Raw genomic sequence first — 21,670 nt, forward strand, 5'->3', positions numbered from 1 at the left:
GTGCCTGCAGCAGCGAGGACAAGGCTCCATGCGGTGAGTGAGCACCTCGGGGGCGGGCGGGCTGAGGGGCAGATGGGCCAGCCCAGAGAGACTGGTAGTGAGGTCTGGGGTCTGAGGGGCAGCAGACAGTTTCTCTCCCCACTCTGGGCAGCCTGCTTTCAAGTGAGTGGGCGAGGAGGTTTGACCACCTTTTCTGTCCTGCGAAAGTCTGCGGTCTGTGACAGGCCACAGGGTCAGACGGGAGGGGACAGCGACAGTGGGTTGATCGCTGGCGAGGGGCTAGGTCTCGGGCGCCCTGCAGTGGAGTTGCCAGGCTTGCATTGCTTCTTACACTGGAGATTTTGGGGCCTCCCACGGACCTCCCTGAAACAGAATCTGAAAGTTGGGGCTGGGGAGTCTGACTTCCAAAACAAGCACTTCTGCTTAAGGCTGATGTCTGAGAGCCAGCCCTTAGGATGGCTTCGCCCCAATTTGCCAAGCTCATCCAAGGAGAAGGACCCTCCACCGGACAGCCCTCCAGATTGCCCCCCAGCAGGTGCTCCTGGCTCCCATCATGGCCCACCTCAGGGAGCTTCACGCCCCACTGCCTGGGATGGGGTGCAGCAGGGAGGAAGGCTGTGGTTTTGTGCAGGGCACACCCAAGCCTCTGCTTCCTTCCAGCCCCCAAGGCCACACAGCCAACAAACATGTTTCAGACCTGCTGGGGTCCGGCCAGGTGGCCCAGAAACAGCCAGGACTGAGTGCATTTGGAGTGGTTGGTTGAGGCCAGAGAGGATGGAGCTGGAGAGCGAGGCCAAGGCCCATCAGGAAAGGGCTCAAATGCCACACTCACTCAGGAGGCTGGCCAGTCTCCCACAGCTCTAAGGAAAGGGCTTGACAACCAAGCAAGGTCAAGGGAGGGCTGCCCTGCCTGTGAGCCCCCTTGCCCTGCCCGGGAGCCCTTCTGGAGGGCTTCCGGGCAGAGGAGGATTTCCACTGGACCTTAAGGCACCCACGCAGTGTCAACAGCAAACCCGTCCATGTGTCTTGTTGGGGCCACTCTCCTCTCGCGCTGGCTCCCCAGCCCTGACACTGTGCTGGACAGTGGCCAGCACTCAGCAGTTATTACAGGTGGCAGGATGGCTCTGTCAGCCACATGCAGGGTTCCAATCCTGGCTCCCCTGCCACCGCCATGGGCAAGTGACTTCACTGCACTGTCCTTCCCTTTGCTCCTCCACTAAAGAGCTGTCACAGACCTTGCAAGTAAGATCGTTGCAAAGGGCCCAGCGTGCAATAGGAGCTCAGAAAACGTGGTCACCTTGCCTGTTTTCTCCCACTCTGTCCCTGTCCCAAAGCCTTGCTTCCCAGAGCAGTTCCTACTCAAGCAACCTGTGTGCATCCTTAGATACTTTCTGGGCCACGCCTAAAAAGAGAACCTCCCGGTTAGTCTCAATCTCTATTGAGTATGCAGTGTGGGCTCTTGAAAGAGGACTAAACAGAGATGACAGCCACACCCTTGGACCTCCCTCGGGTCGGTCTCCCAGTCGCTTGATGACTGTATTCATGTCCACAAACTGTGAGGGAAAAAAAGAAAAAACAAACACTGCATTTATGTCTGCCTTGTCTCACCACAGTTCCCTGCCTTCCAGGATCCTGAGCCCTCAACCCCTGGCTGCCGTGCCTTCCAATTTAAGGCGGGTGGGGCGGGGGTTGCGGGGTGGTCTTCCAATTTTGTCCAGCTTTTAAAGCTATCCACAGGTGCTGGAGAGGGTGCTGGGTGTTGTGTGTTTTTATGTCTTTCTACAAGGAGCTCATCTGCCATTGTTAGAAATAGGTATCCCCACCGTGTTTTTAAAGTAAGATTTTTCGCAAGTCTCCGTTGCCAGCTGCGCTCGCACCTCGCTGTATTTCCCTCGTGCTGGGCTCCTGGGCCCCTACCTTTGGTGCCATCGGGTTGACGGTGGTCCCTCCTGGCTTCTCGCTGCCCTGGGTGTCCTTGAAATTCCATATGTGCTCCCAACCCAGGGGCCAGGGAACCCGAGGAGCATCCGCAGCCTGTCCTGGAGCAGGTGCGTGGTGGGAGATGAGGAGATTCGATCGTGGACACGGCAGAGGAGGCGATTTTCACATCTCTGTGAGCTGTTACCTGGATTTCTATGCGTGCTCTGGCTGATTGGGTATAGCTGTGTGTATGTGCTGGTGTGTGTCTGCCACTGTCCACGGGTGTCAGTGTAGAGTGTGTGTTTTTACGTCTTTCTTGGGGCCACCTACATTTGACAGCTTAAGTCAGGAGGAAGGTGCAGCGGGGTCACCAGGGCCAGCAGGAAGAGCAGGAAGTGACTGAGGTCAGATCCCTGGGAACAGAGAGTTTAAAGGTAGGGCAGAAAGAGGAAGTCAGCCGAGCGAGGCCGGGCGAAGAGCCGGAGTGGACAGGAAGGGAGGAGCCCGCCGCGGGACGGGAGGAACCGCTTCCAGGAGGGCGCGGTCAGAGGTGCCCGGCGGGCGGGGCGGGGCGGGGCGGGGGCGCCCGTGGGGCTGAGCCTCGGAGGGAGCGGGTGGGCTGGAGGGGTTAAAAGGGGCGCCGCGCAGGCGGACGGGCGTGTGGGTCGCCCTCCGAGAAGGCAAGGAGGAGAAAGAATTCTCCAGACAGCCCGGAATTTTTCAGACAGCAATGAAAATGCAAGTCAACGGGAGGCGCCCCGCAAGGGGCAGCACTGCGGAGAGCCGGGCTCCCCAAGTGCGTCCGCCCCGCAGGTGCTAACGACCCTTCAGACACACAGAGGGCCGCAGAGATTTGGAAAACCACCTAGATGATATTATTCAACCCTAAAAAAGGGGATAATCTTGTCATTTGCAACACCGTGGATGGCCTTTGAGAGTATTACGCTAAATAAAGTAAGCCAGAGAAACAAATATGCACTATATGATCTTCCTTTTCTGTGTAATCTAAATTTGAAAAAAACTCAAAGAAAAGGAGAATAGACGTGTGATTGCTGGGGGTGGGGAAATAGGTAAACGTTGTCAAAAGGTACAAACTTCCAGTTATAAGATGAGTAAGTCCCGGGGATGTAAGTGCGGCATGTGACTAGAGTTGACGCTGCCCTATTGTATATTTGGAAGTTGCTAAGAGAGTGAATCTTCAGTTCTCATCACAAACATGTATGAGACGATGGATGCTAACTAGTCTCACCGAGGCCGTTGCACTACACGTGAGCCAGATCGAGGCTGTACCCCCTACCTCATGTAGGCGTTGTATGCCAATTATATCAAGAGCACTGGGGGGAAACCCACTTAGATGCTCACACCCACCCAGAAGTCGGCACTCAGGACTTGCAATCCCATGCTCAGACCTGAAAACACACACTATACACGGACACACAACGCCCTGACCAACACAGAAACGGTGGCACACCCAAACACTCAAACATGCGCGCACACCAGGCTTGTCTCCTGAGGACCCCAAGTCACCGCTCCTCACACCAGGGCCCCGGCCCCAGGCTCCCACCCTCCGCTGCCAGTGGCAGCCCTTTGCAGCAGTCCCCGCCCCCCTTGCTGGCAGCCCCAGCCTGGCAAGGACTCCCGGCTGAGCTCTGCTCCGTCCAGCCTGAGCGCTCACACTTTGGCAAGTCTGCCCCATGGCTAACTCATCGCTCAACCACTCCTGGCCAGCCTTCTCCAAGCTGTGGCTGAAGCGGTGGGCCTTCAAGAGAGGTAAGAGGACAGGCAGTGAGCAGCGGGCACCGGCCACTGGCAGGGTTCCCTGGACAACTTGCCCACCAGCCCACCTCAAGTTTCTCCTCGGCCTAGGGCATTGACTGTCTGAGCCAGCCCCCAAGGCCATGTCCCCGTGGGCCCCATGAAGCACGACAGACTTGTGGGTCCTTCTTGTCCAAGAGGAGACACCTCCCAGGCTCAGCCATAACTTGCCTCAGGAGGTAAATTTGCAGAAGGGGAGAATTCCCCTGGACTCCCTCAGGGCACCTGCTAGCTTCCTGGGGTCCCTGATGCTGTTTGCCCTGGTGACTGTAAGAGGGAGATGTGTTGAGATCCCAGGGGTTCTGATAGCACCCCTTTGAACACACATGCTCATTGGATGGTGGCCCCTTGGGCAGCGGGCCTCAGTTTCCCTCTGTGGGGGCTAGGGAATTTCTTTACAGAAAACGATGCTTCTTAAATCTCAAGAGGAATTTAGCCCTCAAAGATGAGCAGATGGTGTCCAGGGCCACCGAGTGTGCTGCACAGTGTGATAGCAACCCGCTGTGCCCGCCGGCTTTCCACAGGCATCTCCATGGCAGGCCAGCCCTCTGCTCTACCTCAGCAAGGTCTGGCGACCATCACTTGCAAGAACCGAGAATGTGTTCAAGGTGGCAGCGAATGTCCATTCAGGATGGGGGGCAATGGGAAGATTGATAAGCTCCATCCACAAACTCTCACTGAGGGCCCACTGTACGCTGCACCTTGCGGGGCGGGGTGGGGGGGAGCGCTATCAAGGGGAACTGAGCATGCAGCTGGGGAGATAGAAGAGCCTCGTGAAGTTAGATGTAGAGAGGTTGAGAGACTTGCACAAGGTCACACAGCAAGGGCATGCTAGAGGAGCCAGGATCTTAAACTTATTCTGTTCCACCTTTGTGGTGCATTTTGCCTGGTGGGTAGAGCTGCCAGTGTGGGCAGCTACAGGGCCTGGGGAGGGTTTCTGCACCCACCAGTGGATGGCAGTGTTGGAGGATTTAATGCACCTGCTGCAGATCAGCAAGATCCTCATGAAGGTCTACCTGCTCCTGGCCACCCAGCCCAGCCAGGCTAGCTGCACAGGGAGACGGGAGCTGTGATCTATAGGCCAGCAGGTGGGTCAGTCGTGAGCTGTGGGAACCCCTCGATGACTCTCATTCCATTTTACAGCTGGTGCTGCGGGCGCTGCTAGGGGAAGAGGCTGCCGGGACCTGAATCCAGGCAGATGGGCAGCTCCTTCAAGCGGATCTCAGGGTGGAGGCGGGAGCAGAGAGTGATTTCACCACTGCCTCCCTCCAGTCCCCTTTGTCCCCTTGGTGGGCAAAGGAAGACTGTCCTGTTTGTGTCCCTCTTAAACTCTGTACCTGGCTGTGTAGGGCAGATGGACAGTCAGACTGGCCTGGTGGGACTTCCAAGAAAACAGTGGGGCTGGATTTGAGGAGGCAGACGAGGCAGGGGCAAGGCTTTGGGATGCACTGCCCCTGCCCCTCAGTAGCTCTCACTACCCTCTTCTAGCCATGCTTTTACATCCGTTCCCTAAAACACAGTAGGTGCATATGTGATGGATACATTCTGTGCCTCAACTCGGCTTCCTTCCCACCTGGCTTCTCTGCCATAATTTTGACCCCATTCCAGCTCCACCTCTCACCAGCTCATCCCTCAGAGTGCCGTCTCCTGGATGGAACTCCTCACTGCCTCTGGGCCCTGCCATGTCACCTGCCCCCCCCCAACTATCCATCTGTCCATCGTCCATCCATCCATCTAACCACCCATCCATCTAACCACCCATCCATCTAACCACCTATCTTCCAGCCAAACAGTCACTCTCCATCTATCCATCTGTCCATCCACCGAACCCCATCCATCCATCCATCTGTTCACTGATCCACCCATCTAAACATCCATCTACCTAACCATCCATTCATCTAACATCCATCCAATTGTTCACCCATTCATATATCCAACCAACCAACCAGCTAACTATTCACTCATCCAGCCAACCAACCAGCTAACCAACTATCCAACCATCCGTTCATGCATCTAACCATCCATTCATCCACCTAACCACTTATTCACCAGTCTATCCACTCACCAGCTCACCACAGAATAACCTGTTGTTTATAAGTTGTTTGATGTGAGTTGGAAATACCTAGGTTTACATCCCAGCTCTGCCCCTTAGCAGCTTGGCATGATCTTGAGAAAATCAATATATCTCCTGAGCCTCGGTCTGCACTTCTGTAAAGGGCAGACTCAGAGGGTTGTTGTGAGGCTAGAGGAGTGCGGCATGTGATGGGCTCAGCAACAGCCCGGGCACACAGTTGGCTGAGAGACACGAGGCTTTACTGCTTGGAGCTTGGAGATGTGAAAGTGGATCAGATACAGTCTGGAGCAGGGATCAATAAATCTTTTTTGTAAAGGGACAGAGAGTAAATATGTTTTGCTATGAAGGTCACATGGTCTCTGATGCAACTACTCAGTGTTGCTGTTGCAGCATGAAAGCAGTTGTAAAGTGGTTGTGGCTGTGCTAGTGACACAGGTATGGAGCCGTGTTTGGCCCTTGGGACCCCTGGTGCAGAAGGGCGCAAACAAGCCAACCACACTACAGTAGGAGGTAGAGAAAGGGTGCCTAGCAACTTAAAGCCCTCGGGCGAAAACTGTCTGCAGAGGGCTGGAGAGAGCCCTTGCATCGCAGGGCACATGGAGCGAGCTGCTGCAGGTCGCCGCTTGTCCCTGGTCTGGGCAACAGCTGCCGTGGGGCGGCGGGGAGGGACGGAGTGTGTCGCGGGGAGCTGGGCGCTCCGGTATCTGAGGGTTACTGTCGGGGCCAGATGAGATGGGAGCGGGGCTCTGAATCCCACAGAGCCCGCCCCAGGGTTGTCACAGATGCGGGGGAATAAACAGGAGGCGTTGCAAACACTTCTCTGTTTGCCAGGAGAGGGGACGTGGCTCTTCCCTCTAGAGGAGAGCAGGCCCCGAGCCCCTCCCTTACTTCCCACCCCTGTGTCCAAAGGCTTTTATTGAGAACCATATGCATGGGGGTATACATGCAAAGCTCATCAATCAATGTCAAAAGGCTACATTTACAGAAAACAGAAACAATTGAAGGATCACAAGAGATCTGCCTCAGGTCAGGGTTTATGAATAATGTAAAGCTCCTTCCCAGTAGGAACTGGTTATCATCTCTTTTGAGGGAAGATCAAAGCAAGCTTAGAGGAACGTACTCCTAGGTCTGATTGTCCCGGGGAACTGCCAGATCCAGTTTAGGGCTGTACCCGCCTTTAGTAGTGTTTAAGGCCTGAATCAGGTGGGCGAGCCAGAGCCCCCAAGAGAAAAGGAGACTCCTTTCAGATAGAATTGAGGACTCCGGCCAAGTCCAAGCCGAGCCAAGGGGTGCGCGCCTTTTTGCCCTTTCTCTGTGTTCCCCAATTTCTTGTCTGCTTCTCATACCAATCCATGTCTGGCTTAGGTTGCCCCTTCATCGAGGGGTCTTACCCATCATCAATAAGTGACCGTCACAGGGCCAAGCACCGAGGCAGGAGCTGCGCCCCTGCCGGGGGGAGGGCCGGTTACCATGTCCTCGGTGTCCTGTTTTCCCAAGGCCTCCCTGATTATTTCCAGCCTTGGGGCCCTCCTGCCTCTGGGCAAGGTTACAGTCCCTGAAACCAGGGAGGGCGATTCCTGACACCCTTGGTTGTCAGGCAGAACTGTGGGGAAGAGCAATGAGGGGGGCACAGAGGCCTGAGGAGCACAGTGAGTCGGGATCTCTGTGTGTTGGGGGGGCGATGAAAGGATTCTGACACCCCCGCAGTTCAGTCTATGACTGAATGACAGTCTATGACTATGATGTGACATCAGGGTCAGAGCTGAGACTGTTATCAGGATCCAGCTCAGCCTGTTCCTGAGTTAGAAACTCCCATCAAAAGTCTAAATTCATCCCTGACCTTTCGCCTTTAACCTTTTGATGCCTGACCTGCAAGGTCGTGAATGCCTGGCAGGAGCTTCTGCCTCAGGGCCTCTGCAGGCTGTGGAAGGCCCCGCCCCCAGGAGCCCCGCCCAGCCCAGCCAGCGAGCCCTGCCGCCTCCCAGGGGTCTCTGGAGGACAGCGCCTCCCTCCCAAGCTCCCAGCATCCTCCAGTCCCCACCTCCAGTTGTGGTCGGTCTCCTCCTTACGGCCTGCTGGTTTTAGTCTGACACTTCCCTAAGTCACAGATGCTGCCTGGGCTGCGGGGTGGGGGAGGGGGAGGCAGGCTTAATGAGGGCAGCAGAGCAGAGTCCCTCGGCCAACCTGGGGGTAGCTGGGGGGTGCGCGTGCGAGGGGCGGCTGGTAATGAGGGTGGAAACCGGCCTCGGCCCCCGCTGCGGCAGGCCCGGGGTGAGCGGAGCTGCAGCCCTGTGCTTCTGCCCCCGCACCACCCTTGGGAGGCGCCCAAGTTGTTTTGGTTACAAGGCCATCGAGATATAATTTACACACCATACAAGTCTCCCACATCATGTGTACAACTCAATGGCTTTCTGTATGTTCACAGTGTAACACAGTCATCACAATTCTAGAATATTTCTATCACGCCCCCAAAACATCTGTACTCTTTAGCTATCACCCATAATCCCCCAATCCCTATTCTGGAGATCATGAAATAAGGGGAATCACATAGCATGTGGTCATTTGTGCCTGGCTTCTCAGCGATTCAGCGAGCGTCCTGTCTTCGAGGTTCATCCACATCATAGCGAGTGTCAGGGCTTCATTCCTTTTTGACGGCCAAGTAATAACAGTCCATTGTGCAAATGGGCCCTTTGTGTATCCATTCATCCACTGATGGGCATTTGGGGCGATTTCCACTTTTTGGCTATTAAAAATGCTGCTATAGACAGTCATGTATGTGCCCTGGCTGGTGCGGCTCAGCTGGTTAGAGTGCTGTCCTGAGCACTTGAGGGTTCAGTTCCCGGCTGTGGCTCATACATGAGGCAGCCAGTCGCCATTTCTCTCTCACATTGATGTTTTTCTCTCTCTCTCCCTTCCTTCTAAAATCAATAAGCATGGCCTTGGGTGACAATAAAAAAAATTTTTTTTAAACAGTCGTGTACAAGTGTTGGGATGGAGGTTTTTATTTCTTGTAGGTGGAGAACTAGGAGTGAAGCGGGAACAGCTGGGTCGCGTGCTAGCACATGCTTTTAGAGGAACTGCCAAAGTGTCTTCCAATCTCTTTGTTTTTCTGTATTGGGGGGGCGGTTGTTGCACACACGTGTGTATGCAATCTCTTTTCATCCTTTATTTATCAAATGTGTTTATTTCTGCCTTGGCTATTTTCTGATAGTTTTGCTACCTCCCCAAGATCTCAGCAATTTTGTACTCACAAGTTTGTATTCTTTCTCTTAAAAGAGGCCGCCCCAATCTGTGTGAGCGTCAGCCCCCACACTTGGGGCAGTGTGTGGAGGCGCGCAGCTGCAAGGAGAGGCGCGGGACTGCGCGCGGGCAGGCCGTGCAGGCCTCCCCTCTGACCCGACAGCGCGGCAGAGCGGCCTCACCACCCCTCCCCCTGCCGCAGCAATGGCCGTAGGCAGGGTGGCCACAGGACGGACCACCCAACCCAGACCCTTTGCAGAATGAAAGGGGTGCTGTTAGTACTCACCTTGGCTCAGTAGCATTACCTCGGACTGTCCCCAGAAAACCAGGTCATCCAGACATAGGGGACAAAAGCTATGGAGTAAACGGGGACCTAACTTGGTGCTTTCAGAAAGCATCCACCACTCCAACCCCCATCGCCACCCTCTGCCACACCTGGGGCAGCTGCTGCCCAGACTGCGGAGGTGCTGGGCAGTCCCTCCAGGCGCCCCACGCTGGCCTGCTCTCCTCCACCTCCACCGCCTTCCGGAGCCTCCTCTCCAGGCGCTCCCCCGCCTCCCTGGTTTGAGCGGGACCCAGGGTGTCTTGGGGCGGGGGCGGGGGGGATGAAGGAGTGAAGGGAGTCCAGATGTCAAAGCAGTGAAATAAAATACACACGAGAGAGGCACTGTAGGTGGAGGGTGAATGGAAGTTCCTGGAGGGCGTGGGATGAGGTCTTCATGCAGGTAGCCTCATGCGGCACGGAGGTCTCAGGCAGCGAGTCCTGCAGGAGCAGGGATAGGCACAGAAGGAAGGCCCTAGTGACCATCGGTGGCTAAGTAGGACATTCAACTTTCTCCAGGCAGGCGGTGCGGAGCCTCCGCAGGTGCCCCAGCGGCAGGGGTAATGTGCTGTAGCTGCAGCGGAGGGAGCAAAGGGAGAAAGGGAGACGTACACACCTCCCACAGCTGGAGGCTCAGTCTAGAACCCGAGATCAAGCCAAGGCAATAAAGGGGGCCCAGCTGGCCAAGCACCTCGGTGTTATGCCTGACACACTCTAGGTCCCTTCATCCTTTCTGAAGCCCTGAAGGGTGGGCATTGCCACATCTACCTTCCAGATGGGGAAACTGAGGCTCAAAGAGGTGCCTCCCCCAAAGGTGTGAACCATTAGTGGCAGAACCAGGAAGGGACACGGTCTGACTGACCCCAAAGGCCTTGTTTGCCCCTCTATACCATGCCACCCAGAGGTCCCTGGAACTCAAAGTTTCAAGAGGAGGCAAGAGGCAGCCTGAAGTTCCTTCAGATGTGGGTTGGGCACTTCATTTGGTCTTAGGGACCTAGTATATCCACATGAGGGCTTTTTGCTGGAACAGGCATGACAAATTGATGTCATTTCACAAATGCGCTTAGATTCACTGGAGACAGCTGCCAGGAATGGTGTGCTGGGAAGAATTCCAGGGGGACAAATGGTTCAGCAAGAAAGAGACTCATGATTGCATAGAATGTCAGCCACAGGCTCGGGGCAAGGAAATGGTGGCATGGATGTTGGCTTACGGATCACTGAGGCCATCCTTTCTTGCCACCTCATTTTATAGATACGGAAGCTGAGGCCCATGGAAAACCATGGCAGATGCAGAACTCAGAGCTCCTCGGGCCTCGCAGCTCAGCCCTGACACCTTGTCATCCCTCCTTTCCCCACAGGCTCTGAGTCCACGCCCTGTGTCCAGCCCTTTGACCCTGGGGCTGAAGCCTTGGCCATCAAGAGCAGCAGTGGATTCTGAAGTCCTGAGCGCCTGGCCTTCTTCTCCACCATGGGAGATGCACAGGCAGGTGTCTGACCGCTGCGACGGGCAGGAGCGATGGCACCCATCCCAGCAAGTACACCTTGTGCAGCACCTGCGTGTCAGCAGGCGCTTCATGTGCATTATCTCAGGGGACCTCATTGAAACTTGGCAAATTAATTATTATCCCGTGTTAGAGACAGGAAAACTGGAATCATTGCTGGAACAAGAAGGGGGAGGGACAGAGGAAGGTGGACAGAGGGATGGATGGATGGATGGATGGACAGATGGAAAGAAGGAAGCTTGAAGAATGCGTGGGTGAGTGGGTGGATGGAAGGGTGGCTGGACGGGTGAGTGGGCATGTACACAGGTGGATGAAAATGAAAGAAAAAGCTCACACAGGAGATCCAAGCTAGAGCAGCCCTACAGAGTGGCCTCAGGCCAGCCTGAGGTGACCAAGCCGTTACCCACCACAACAACCTGTCATGGCCTGCAGGCTTCCCAGGAGAGGACAGGACTTCCCAGAAGGGGGCTGACAGCTGGCAGCGTCTGCTGACAAGCTACGCAACATTTGGGGCAGTACGTTCTCACTGAAGGGGGGTCTGGGTGTCATTTTGCACTGCCCACCACTCTAAATAAGGGCATTAGCCATATCCACCCCTGTCATTTTATATAAGGGGACACTGATTCCCAAGCCCCGGCAGGGAATGAATTGGCCCAAGCGTCAGGTTAAACAAAACTAGTATTAAGATCCAAATTGAGCTCAGGGTCTGCCCAGGGTTCTAGACCTCTTGAGTCGGAGCCACGGGCTGCAGGCAGTTGGGCCAGTGAGGCGGGGATGCAGGCACTGTGCCTGGGGAAGGAGCGCCCGCTCAACGCCTCCAAGGGAGCCCTCCACAGGTGTCCCAGCCGTCCTCCCAGCCACAGTCCCAGTCATCACCAGAGCTGGAGGCAAGGGAAGTCACTGTCCTTGTACCCTCCCTCCCCATCTGTCCCCAAGCCCTGTGAACACGTGCTCGCTGCACCTGTGCAGCCCCCAGTTCGGTCCTTTCCCCCCTTCTCCACTGCGCTGGCCAGGGCCGCCCTAAGCACACTGCCAGGTGATCTGCACAGGTGTCCCCACTGCACCACCTGGTGTCTGTCTCGCCCTGGCCAAGCCCATCTTGTATAACCTTTTCAAAGGCAAATCTCAGCCCCGCAGCCTCCCTACCACCGCTGCTTGCAGCTTGAAGCAGACGTCCTCACTTGGCTACCAGGCCTGCTGCTCTGGCCCCGTCCCCACCCCCACACCTCCAGCCGTCAGGAGCTCTTCTCTTGCCAGCTGTTGGGAGAGACTGTAAGCTCTCAAGCCTGTGGGCTTCTGAACGTCCTGTTCTTTTGTCCCCCAAAATGCCCTCACCCACAGCCTCTGCTTGGCCAACTCCTACTCATTACTCAGGGCTTCACTGGCTTCTTGTAGGAAACCAACCCGGATTAATTGATTGACTGATTGATTGATTTTTAACATTTAGTAGGATGCTATTGAAATTCTATGAACTGATAAGATGTAGATCATTTTAAAATATAGGAAATTTGAGTAATACAACCAGTAAAAGAAATAATTTACATGTCATGTGGAAACTATTTTATGTGGTTGGAACTAGTGGGGGTTTTTTGGTTTAGTTTTGGCTATGAAAGCTGTCTAAAGATTGTTTAACTTTTCCTAATTAAGTTGTACTTAGTAGGTCTTCACACCAATGATTGCCCTGGGTTTTGTGCTTTTTAAAAAAAATTTTATTTATTTATTTTTAGAGAGAGGGGAAGGGAGGGAGCAAGAGAGGGAGAGAAACATCGATGTGTAGTTGCCTCTCATGCGCCCCCTATTGGGGACCTGGCCCACAACCCAGGCATGTGCCCTGACTGGGAATCGAACCGGCGACAGTTTGGTTCACAGGCCAGTGCTCAGCCCACTGAACCCCACCAGCCAGGGCTGTACTTTTTTGTTTTTTTTAATTCATTGGTTTTTAGAGAGAGAGAGGCAGAAAGAGAGAAACATCGATTTGTTGTTCCACCACATGCACTCACAGGTTGATTATTGTATGCTCCCCAACGGGGGATCAAACCCACAACCTTGGCATATAGGGACAATGCTCTAACTGACTGAGCTATAAAAGGGCTTTTTCTAAGTAAAATTCCAATCCAGAATTCCTGTTCCTCCAGGCAGGACCAGCTGGCCCCCTTCAGGGCTCCCCAGCCTGTCTCCCGGCACGCACCGCCACCGTTCATTGGAAAAAGCAGGGTGGCCTTTCCCGCTTGTCTTCCTCCGTTAGCGCCAGGCGCTACGGGGCTGACTGTGTGGTCTGTCTGACGCAGTCACCAACTTGTCCAGAGGTAGGGCCCTGCCTGGCTCCTGAAATAAGAAACTTGGAACATAGAAACAGCAACCACCCTACTATCTGTTTCCCTCAATGGAGTGCTTGCAATGGGCAAGCCTCATCTCATGCTACCTGCAGAGCCATCTGACAAGAAGGCAGCATTACTCCCATTTTAGAGATGAGAAAACTGAGGTTCCTGGGAACCTGCCCCTGGTGATGTAGAGCTAATAAAACCATACCACGGCTGCAAACTTTGACTAAGAACTTTCTACCAGGCTGCCATCCAAGAACCATCTGTCCTGGTATTTATTTGCTATTTTGTTTTAAACCAATTCCCTTTTGGACATGATGAAATGGAACAAGGGAAACAAATGTGCATGAAGTGGCTTTGGTGTACTTTTCTCTAATAGGAAACCAGATAAACAACTGTTTACATTGTTAAAGAAAGGTTTGTCCGTGCACTATTTAAATGTGCATATGGTATGCCCTCTGAGTCTGAGTGGGAAGCCCATTCCCCACAGTTCCCCAGGGTCCCAGGAGCAAAAGCCCCATTTCCATGCATCCTCCCTGAGGTGTCAGGGCAGGTTACAGTGTTTAGTCGGAGGCCTGAAAGGCCTCCGTCGGGCCAGCTCCCACTTTTTCTCACCCAGGAAATGATGGGGGAAAGGTGTAAGTCCCCAGGGAAGCCTCGCCTCTCATTCTATCAGTGCACCTGCTGCAGGGAGCTGGGCAGCCGGTGCCCCCACCCCCACCACCCCCAGCTCTGGCCAGGTTCCCAATTCTGCCTCCTGTGAGGGACACCAGATGCGGGAGAGGGAGGGTGTCCCAGCCCAGGCCAAGAGGCTGTCCTGAAGTGTTTATATTTAGAGAAGGATGAAAACCAGAGACTGAAGGAAGCCTTCCAAGCAGTGGCCGAGGAGACAGGACAGCGCTGGAGGTTGTGCAGGCGCCAGGGATGGGAGCGCGGGAGGGCCTCGCCGAGCTGGGCCAGCCGGGGTCTGAGGCGTCCGTATTTTAACAGACTAAAGAAGGGACCCTGATGTGTAATGGACAGAGCACAGAAGTGGAGGCAGAGAACAAGCAGCCAGGGAGGTGGGAGGGAAACAAGTCAGTAGGCGCAATGGAGAGATTCCAGGGGGAGGGAGGCTGTGGACAACAGTATGGCAGCAAACACACAACTACCCTATGATCCAGCAATTCCAGTTCTGAGCATCTCCCCCAAAGTATTCAGAGCAGGGACTCAAAGAGATATTGGCACACCCATGTTCAAAGCAGATTTATCCGCAAAAGCCAAAAAGTAGAAACAACCCAAGTGTCCGTCAGCACATGATGGACAAACACAATGTGCTTTGTTTACGTCCATACAGTGTGGCCCATCCATACAATGGAATGTTAGTCGGCCTTAAAAAGGAATGGAATTCAGGTACCTACCAGAATACAGATAAACCTTGACAACATATGTTAAGTAAAACAAATCAGACACAAAAGGACATACATTGTGTGGTTCCACTTAAAGGAGTTCCCTAGAGGAGTCAGATCCGTAGGGAAAGAGAGGGGCTTAAAGGTTCCCAAGGGCTGTGGCGGGGTGAGGGGTGCGGGGGGAAGGGGAGCTGGTGTTCAGAGGGGACAGGGCTCCCATATGGGAGGACGAAAAGCTCTGGAGACGCATGGCGAGCACCGGTGCGCAGGGTGTGACTGTACTTAATTACACTAAACCGGAAACTTACAAATGGTTAAAAAAAGATATTTTGTTACGTATATTTTTGCCATAATCAAAAGAATTAGAAGGGAGAGGTCAGAACTATAGAAAGCCCCACGTGGGTGAGGTCAGGGAAAAACGGCCAGGCCCCACAGGGCTCTCCCTCATTCTGAGGCAAGCGCGGACACCGCCGCCGCCTCCAGCCCGCCACGGTCCTCCGCTGCCAAGGGCCTGGCTTTTGGCTAGCGGGTGTTTTTTCCACTTCAAACTGGACACTTCTCTAAAAATTCCCCCCACCAAGTGTGAGCAGGAATGCCTTTGTTCTCCCTCATCTGGTGAAGCCTGGCCATGCCAAGTGGTCCGGGGGCAGGGTTGCAGGGTTGCCCAAATAAAATTACAGGACACTCAGTTAGATTTGAATGTCAAATATTGCAATGCTTGGGATATATTTATACTAAAAAAAATTATTTGTTGTATATCTAAAATTCAAATTTAAACAGTTGTCCTGTATTTTATTTAGTAATCCTATCCTGGGGCCTCTTGCAGAATTCCTGCAGGACGACCCCTTCAGGCCACCAGTTGGGACAGTCCCTGGAGGGCTGCCTGAGGTCACACAGCGCCTGGGGTGGGAGAAGCCCACCCACCCACATACCCACCAAACCTTATCCAGGGGCAGACCTAACAAAGGCCTGGAAAGGGACACTTTACCTAACCTCGAGGATAATGGCCTGGAGGACATGCCCAAGCTGGGTGTTGAAGGATGAATAGGAGTTTACCAGGCTGGTCCTCAGTGGTCTGGGGGAAAAGGGTCTTCCAGGAAGGGAAAAAGCAGACTCCCTGGCTGGAACAATTGACAAACATACTGACTGGAAGGGAGAGAGAGAGAAGGGCAAAGGAAGCTAAGGAAAAGTAGAGATCAATGAGTGAAGAAAGAGCGTAGAGGTTGAATCCTGACAGGACTGAGTTTGAGCCCCACTCTGCCTTTTACGGACGGTGCGGCTGTGGGCGAGTCCTTTTTCCTCCCTGATCCGGAAAGTGGGGATAGCGGCGCCCCTGGTGGAGCTCCTGTGGGATACACATCTATCTTCCCTGTCTAACTCTGTCAGGCCCAACGCAGTCTGGTGGGTGGGAGGGGCTGCAGAGGGGCCCGTGGCCACAGGAGGCTGACCCTGGAGCCTTCGGCCAGTGCTGAGGAGCTGTGGCTTCGACCTGCTGGGAGGAGGCGTTGGAAGGACTGACAGCTCAGATGTTTTTGAATCCTCTCTGCAGGAGGGAGCAGGGCGGGGCGGGGGCGGGGGGGGGGGGAGTGAGCAAGGAGAGTGCTGGACCGAGTATTGTCATTTCCTACCATGTCGATAATTTGTTCGTCATGGTTCTCCTTGCATTACTTTGGAGTTGTTTTAAAAATTGCATTAAAATTTTATCTCAGTTCCAGAGTTTTTGGAATCCCCTTCAGTTCTGTACCTGAGGCAAGTGCCTCACTTGCCTCACCCTAGTCCAGGCCTGGGAGGGAGATTTAGGGTCCAGGAGTGCTGTGAGCCCCAAGCAGCCCCGAGGCAAGACTGGGAGCCTTGCCGCTGCCTGACACCCTGCCATCCAGAGCAAGGATGACGACCCTCTGCGTGGGCTTTGAGAAGTCCTGTCTGCGGGCGCAGTCTCCTGGGAGCCTTAAAACAAGCAGTGTGAGCAGGCAGGGCACGGGTCCCTAAGACCAGAGGTTGAACGGAAACTCAGATAGTGGTGAATCGGGTCTGCAAGCCCAGACTTCCAGCCCCTTTGGGGGGATAAGGCTTGGAGGCCCAGCTGAGACAGAGGCTGCAGGACTGCCCCCCCTCCGCCCCACCGACCGTGAGAAGGGTGCACTGGAGCCCAAGGGGGATGGGGCGAGGGGAACGGGCAGAGTCAGGGGCTTGGGGGCCTCTGCTGCCTTCAGCCAATGTCCTCTTCTCCCCACCGCCTGCAGGAGGAGGGTGGTACTCCCGGGCAGCTCGGCGAAACCACAGAAGACCTCAGCCTGGACTTGGGGGCACTTCAGGGCAGCGAGTATCTCCAGGACTTGGGCCTTGGGGCCCCTGCCCACAGCCAGCCAGGGGGGGCCAGAGACAGTGGCCCCCCTAGGAAAGCAGCAGGAAGAGGGTCATCCTTCTCGAGTGCTGTGGGGTCCCAGGGCCTGCATTGGAGACGGAGCTGGGAGAGGGCCCGGAGCTGCTCAGAGAGCTGGCGGAGGTTGGTCCCCACCCTCGATGCCCTCTAGGATGCCATCCCAGGACCAGAGGCATCTGCACGAGCAAAGGCAGCTCTCTCCCAAGACACACCTGTGTGCCTGCGCAGAGCCTGTGTGGGCACACGAATCTGTGTGCATGGGCAAACACACGCACACTGAATGAGTGTGTGCAAGCCCCAAATGGCACTGTGCATGCACACTGGCCCACACACCCGAGGCGTGCACACTGCGTCCTCGGCCTGCTCTTACCCATAGCTGTAAACCTAAACATATAGCTTGCACACCAGTTCCACAAGGCCACAGATGCACCTGGGATCAAACCACAGATGGGTGCTCAACTCCACACACCCCCCAGTGGCAACCCCAAGCAGTGGAGGGGTGCTTTAGCCACGCCCCACCTGACCTCCTCCACCCACCTCAAGTCGCTCCAAATAGAAAGTCAGTTCATGTAAAACTGAGGGGGTCCATGATGCAGCAAATCTACCAACCTGGCTCCCCCTCCACTACTCCTGTGGTATAGGGAGATCTGGCCTCCTCTCTGTGCCCCAGAAGCATCATCTGCAGTCTCTCCAGCCCCCAGATACTGGAGCTGGAACAGCAGGAAAAGACCTGCCAAAGCCCTGACTCTCTCTCCTTCCACCAGGCTCAGCCTTGACTTCTCGGCTGTGAAGGAGGGGCCCTGCCTCCCTCGGACGCTGGCTAGCCTTGCTCTGAACCTTCCTGGAGAGGGCCTGCAGGACTGGACTAAAGAGCGCCTGTCTGTGGGCAAGACCCCCGCAGAGCACCCAGGCAAGGTGGGTGCCACGTACAGCCACCCAGACAATCACACACCTCTGGGCCCAGGAGCCAGGAGCTGGCACTGCGGGTGGGAAGGAGCACCCTGCCCGGAAGGGCTTCCTGCCATGGCTGGGCTGCCCCTGCTGAGGCCGTGACTGGGCGTCTCCGAGTCCTGAGATAGCAGCCCTGGCACGAGGGGTCTTCACCGTGGAGGGCTCCACAGCCGGGGAGCCTTGGCCAAAAGCGCAAGCCATTGACTATGGAGCAGGGGGTGTCACAGCACCTTTGCAGCTGGAAGGAAGCCTTGTCTGTGATTGGAGTGTGCAACTTAGAGGCCTCATCTCAAATACGGGACTCGAGCCCGCAGCAGGGAAATACCTGGGCATCTTTGCTTGTGACTATGTCCCCCGGACATGCTGGAACCTGTAGCTCAGAGTCAGTTTCAGGGTCCCAGCAGCCCATGACCGGTGAGGGTGTGGCTCCGGTCTCTGTCTGCTCAGGAGATCCACGTGCCTGGTGGCTGGGGGGCCCTGCACATGGCCAGAGCTGGGACTGAGGCCCTTGATGTCAGAGCTTCCAGCTGCCTGGGCGACTACCCACTCCAGCCAGATGCTTGTTCCCTGCAGGAACCTGGCAGCCTGGAGAGAAGAGCAAGGTCTCAGTCGGCTCCTGTGTCCTTTGAAACCTCTCGTGCTTTGGAGACGCCTACTCCCGCTGTTCAAGGTAGCTAGGCCTGGGGCTTTCTCTCATTCAAACAAGTAGGGAAGTGGGGTTCAGCTGGAGGGCACCCTGGATGGGGTCCCAGCTGGACCCCACAGAAGATGGAGGGGCCGAGGGTCTCAGGGAAGGAGGCTCCAGAGAGGGGGAGAGGCCTCCAGCATCTTGCCCTTCCTTCCCCCTCCCCAGCCCGGGGCCGGGGCCAAGGCTGGCTGCACCGATGCAGTGGCGGTTCCCCCGTTCTCTCTCTCACTCTGTCTCTTTCTTTATCTCCCTGTCCCCAAATCGCTGTCCCAAAAGCTGTGTCTCTCTGGTGTGAGACAGATAGACCTGCAAGTGAAACCCAAATCTACCACATTTATAACAAGTCTCAGCCTCTGCAGCTTTCTCTAAAAATTGAGAAGATAAGTGTATCTCCTTAGGGCCACCTGGGGGTTCACTGAGCACACACATGCAAAGCGCTCAGCATATCATAAGCTCTTGTAAGGAGCTGGGACACCTCCATCCCTGGCTCTCCTCCCTCCTGAGAGTGGCCAGGGCCCCTGGACTGTGCCCAGCCCCACAGGTCGGCCCCACCCCAGGGCCCCTGACTCCTGCGCCTCCTGGTGTGGGGGCTCTTTCCAGGCCTGGGGCCGACCGCACTGGAATGTCTGGAAAAGGACCGTGTGGAGCCGGACCACATGTGAGTGTCTGCCGCACGCGGGGCAGGGCCCCGAGAGCACAGCCAGGGGCCAAGGCTGTGGAGGAGGCGCACACGTTACAGCCACGGCCCCTCTCAGTCCCCTCAGAGCCTTGGCCTTCCCTCCCACACCAGCCTTCTCCCCAGGGAGGGACCCGAGCCCCTCAGAAAGGCTCTGAAACAGCATCAGGAGAAGGGTCAGGGGTCCTGGTCAGGGTCTGCATGGGGACCCACGGCAGGGGGAGCTACCCCAGCTCATCGCAGGGAATGTCTGTAACCTGGGACCACTGTGAGCTATTTTATTCCTGCCCCAGGCTGTTGGTCCAGCAGGTGCTGCAAGAACTTCGACAGTACCATGGGTGAGTGGAAAGGGGACAGGTATGAGGGAGCAGGGGTGGGAGGATAGGTGGGGGACAGATAGGGGAGTAGACAGGTAGGGGGACAAGCAGAAGCGGACAGATGTAGGAGATAGGTTGTGGAGGAGAGTGGGGAACATACGTTTGGAGGAACAGGTATGAGGGACAGATGTGGGAAAGAAGGAGCAGGGAAGACAGGGAGAAATGGGGACAAGAAAGGTGGGAGGAGAGACCAGTGAGGAAAGAACGGGGCCAACAGCTGGGAAGGAGAGAGCGGCACCAGCCACACGAGCCTCCGCGCAAACGGGGAAGCGCGCGACTGCCGAACGCAGCCCGCGGCCAGTCTCCCCGACGGGCCGGCTCTGTTCCGACCGGCGGGCCCCGCCTTCTGCGCGCACACGTGCCCCGCTGGCCGCACGGACAAGCCCACATGTGGGGGAGGGTGGGCTCTGGGGCCGTGGCACCGGGCACGGAAGCCCTGAGGGCGAGGGGCGGGAGCGGGCGGGGCAGCGGGGGCGGAGGGGGGCTGCGGACCCAGTTGTGTGTCCCCTCTGGTCCTGCAGGGCTCGGCAGAGGGCTCACTTGTCGGTCAGCCCCGGAGACCATTCAAACCTCACCTGGTTTGAGTTCCTGTCTGAGTAAGTCAGCGGACAGGCTGCAGACAGAAGCCACGGGCGGGCGCGGGCGCGGGCGGGGGGAGGCGGAGCCGGGCCTGCACCCGCGGCCCTCCGAGCCGGCCCTGAGCAGGGAGGAACCGGGGCCCCCATTCTCTCACTGGAACCGCCAAGGGCAACAGTGGGGACGAGGGGGGGGCTGCTCCTTCATGGGGAGGTCGGGGAGGCGACTTCCTGGAGAAGGTGACAGCTTGAGCTGGGTCCTGGTGGAAGAGGAGAGTCCACCAGCACTCAGAATGGAGGACGGGAAAGGAAACAGCGCCTCCCCGAGGAGCTGCAAGGACCAGGGACCGGTGTCGGGGTGGGCCTGGGAGGAGGGACGGCGAGGGAATTCAGCAGAGGTCAGATGACCCCTGCAACGCTAAGGAGCGCGGCTCTCTAGTGACTGAGGACAGCGAGCACAGACAGGGCTGGGGCGGGCAGGGCGCAGACTGGAGGCGCGGGATCTCCCTGCAGGGAGTAAGGTCCTGCCAGGCTGTGCTGGTTTGTCGCCGGCCTGATAAGCATTTATTAAATGAGGGTGTACCTGTCGTCCAGGGGAGGCATGGCAGTGTGACCTGGGGCTGGGGTATTGCAGGAGGAAAGAGGAGCCCATTTGAGAAAAATCCTGCAGAAGGAATGGGCAGGATTTACAGGTCGATTAGATGTGGAGGTCGGGGAAAGGTGAGTCAGAGGGAGGAGCAGAGATGACAGAGCCAAGATTTCCAGCCCAGGGCCCACCGAGGGACCTCCAGCTTGACACCATATTGCTGGCCCCCTGCAAACTAGTCCCTAAGGTTCCTGAAACTTTGCAAACAGCTTCAGATGTCTGTTGCGTGAGTAAGTGAGTAAGAGAAGGGAGAGAGTTGGGGACCACAGAAGGGATGAAACAGGGGGAGGAGGCCCCAGTATGGTGGGTGGCAGGTAGATCCCAGGGGCGACATGTAGACTGGCTCAGAATGGCCCTCTAGGCCTGCTGCCCCTCCTCATCCACCTTCCCACCCTCAGGAGCAAGGATGGAGCCAGCAAGGTTGAGAGGAGTGACAGGGGCGCCACCAGGGTGAAGCGCAGGCTCAGCTCCCTACGCAGTCGAGTTGCCAGGCACAAGGACAAGGTCAGTATGTCAGGGTGCCCCTCGCCCCAGAGCCCTGTGATCCAAGGTAGGTCTGGATGCATAGGGCATTCGAAGCCCCACCTCTGTTGCCACAGGGGAAGACCCCAGCACATCTAAAGGACAACGATCAGGATGCTCAAGAGAGGAAGGAATGTGTCGATGGCCACCAGCTGTCCCGAGGAACCTTCTTTGGCCACTCCAACTGCCCCCCGTGCAGCAAACCCTTCCTCAACTCCAGTAAGTCAGGTGGCCCAGCCTGTCCCCTTGGATGGCAGCCACTTTCTCTCC

General features: G+C 56.1%; 1 protein-coding gene across 1 annotated transcript in view; it reads left to right on the forward strand.

Moving 5' to 3' along the window:
- The first annotated feature begins 3,614 nt into the window (after window positions 1-3,614).
- Window positions 3,615-21,670, forward strand: part of ARHGEF18 (Rho/Rac guanine nucleotide exchange factor 18) — an 85,557-nt gene continuing 67,501 nt past the window's right edge. The window contains 10 exon segments of the mRNA XM_054566256.1: window positions 3,615-3,690; window positions 10,730-10,854; window positions 16,829-17,088; window positions 17,730-17,880; window positions 18,490-18,586; window positions 19,205-19,262; window positions 19,574-19,618; window positions 20,179-20,253; window positions 21,277-21,382; window positions 21,478-21,619. Of these exon segments, the coding sequence (XP_054422231.1) occupies window positions 3,615-3,690; window positions 10,730-10,854; window positions 16,829-17,088; window positions 17,730-17,880; window positions 18,490-18,586; window positions 19,205-19,262; window positions 19,574-19,618; window positions 20,179-20,253; window positions 21,277-21,382; window positions 21,478-21,619 (1,135 nt within the window).

Source organism: Pteronotus mesoamericanus, unplaced genomic scaffold (assembly GCF_021234165.1).
Source record: "Pteronotus mesoamericanus isolate MK-2021 breed Mesoamerican mustached bat unplaced genomic scaffold, CSHL_Meso_final contig_171, whole genome shotgun sequence".
In the NCBI taxonomy this organism is placed as follows: Eukaryota; Metazoa; Chordata; class Mammalia; order Chiroptera; family Mormoopidae; genus Pteronotus; species Pteronotus mesoamericanus.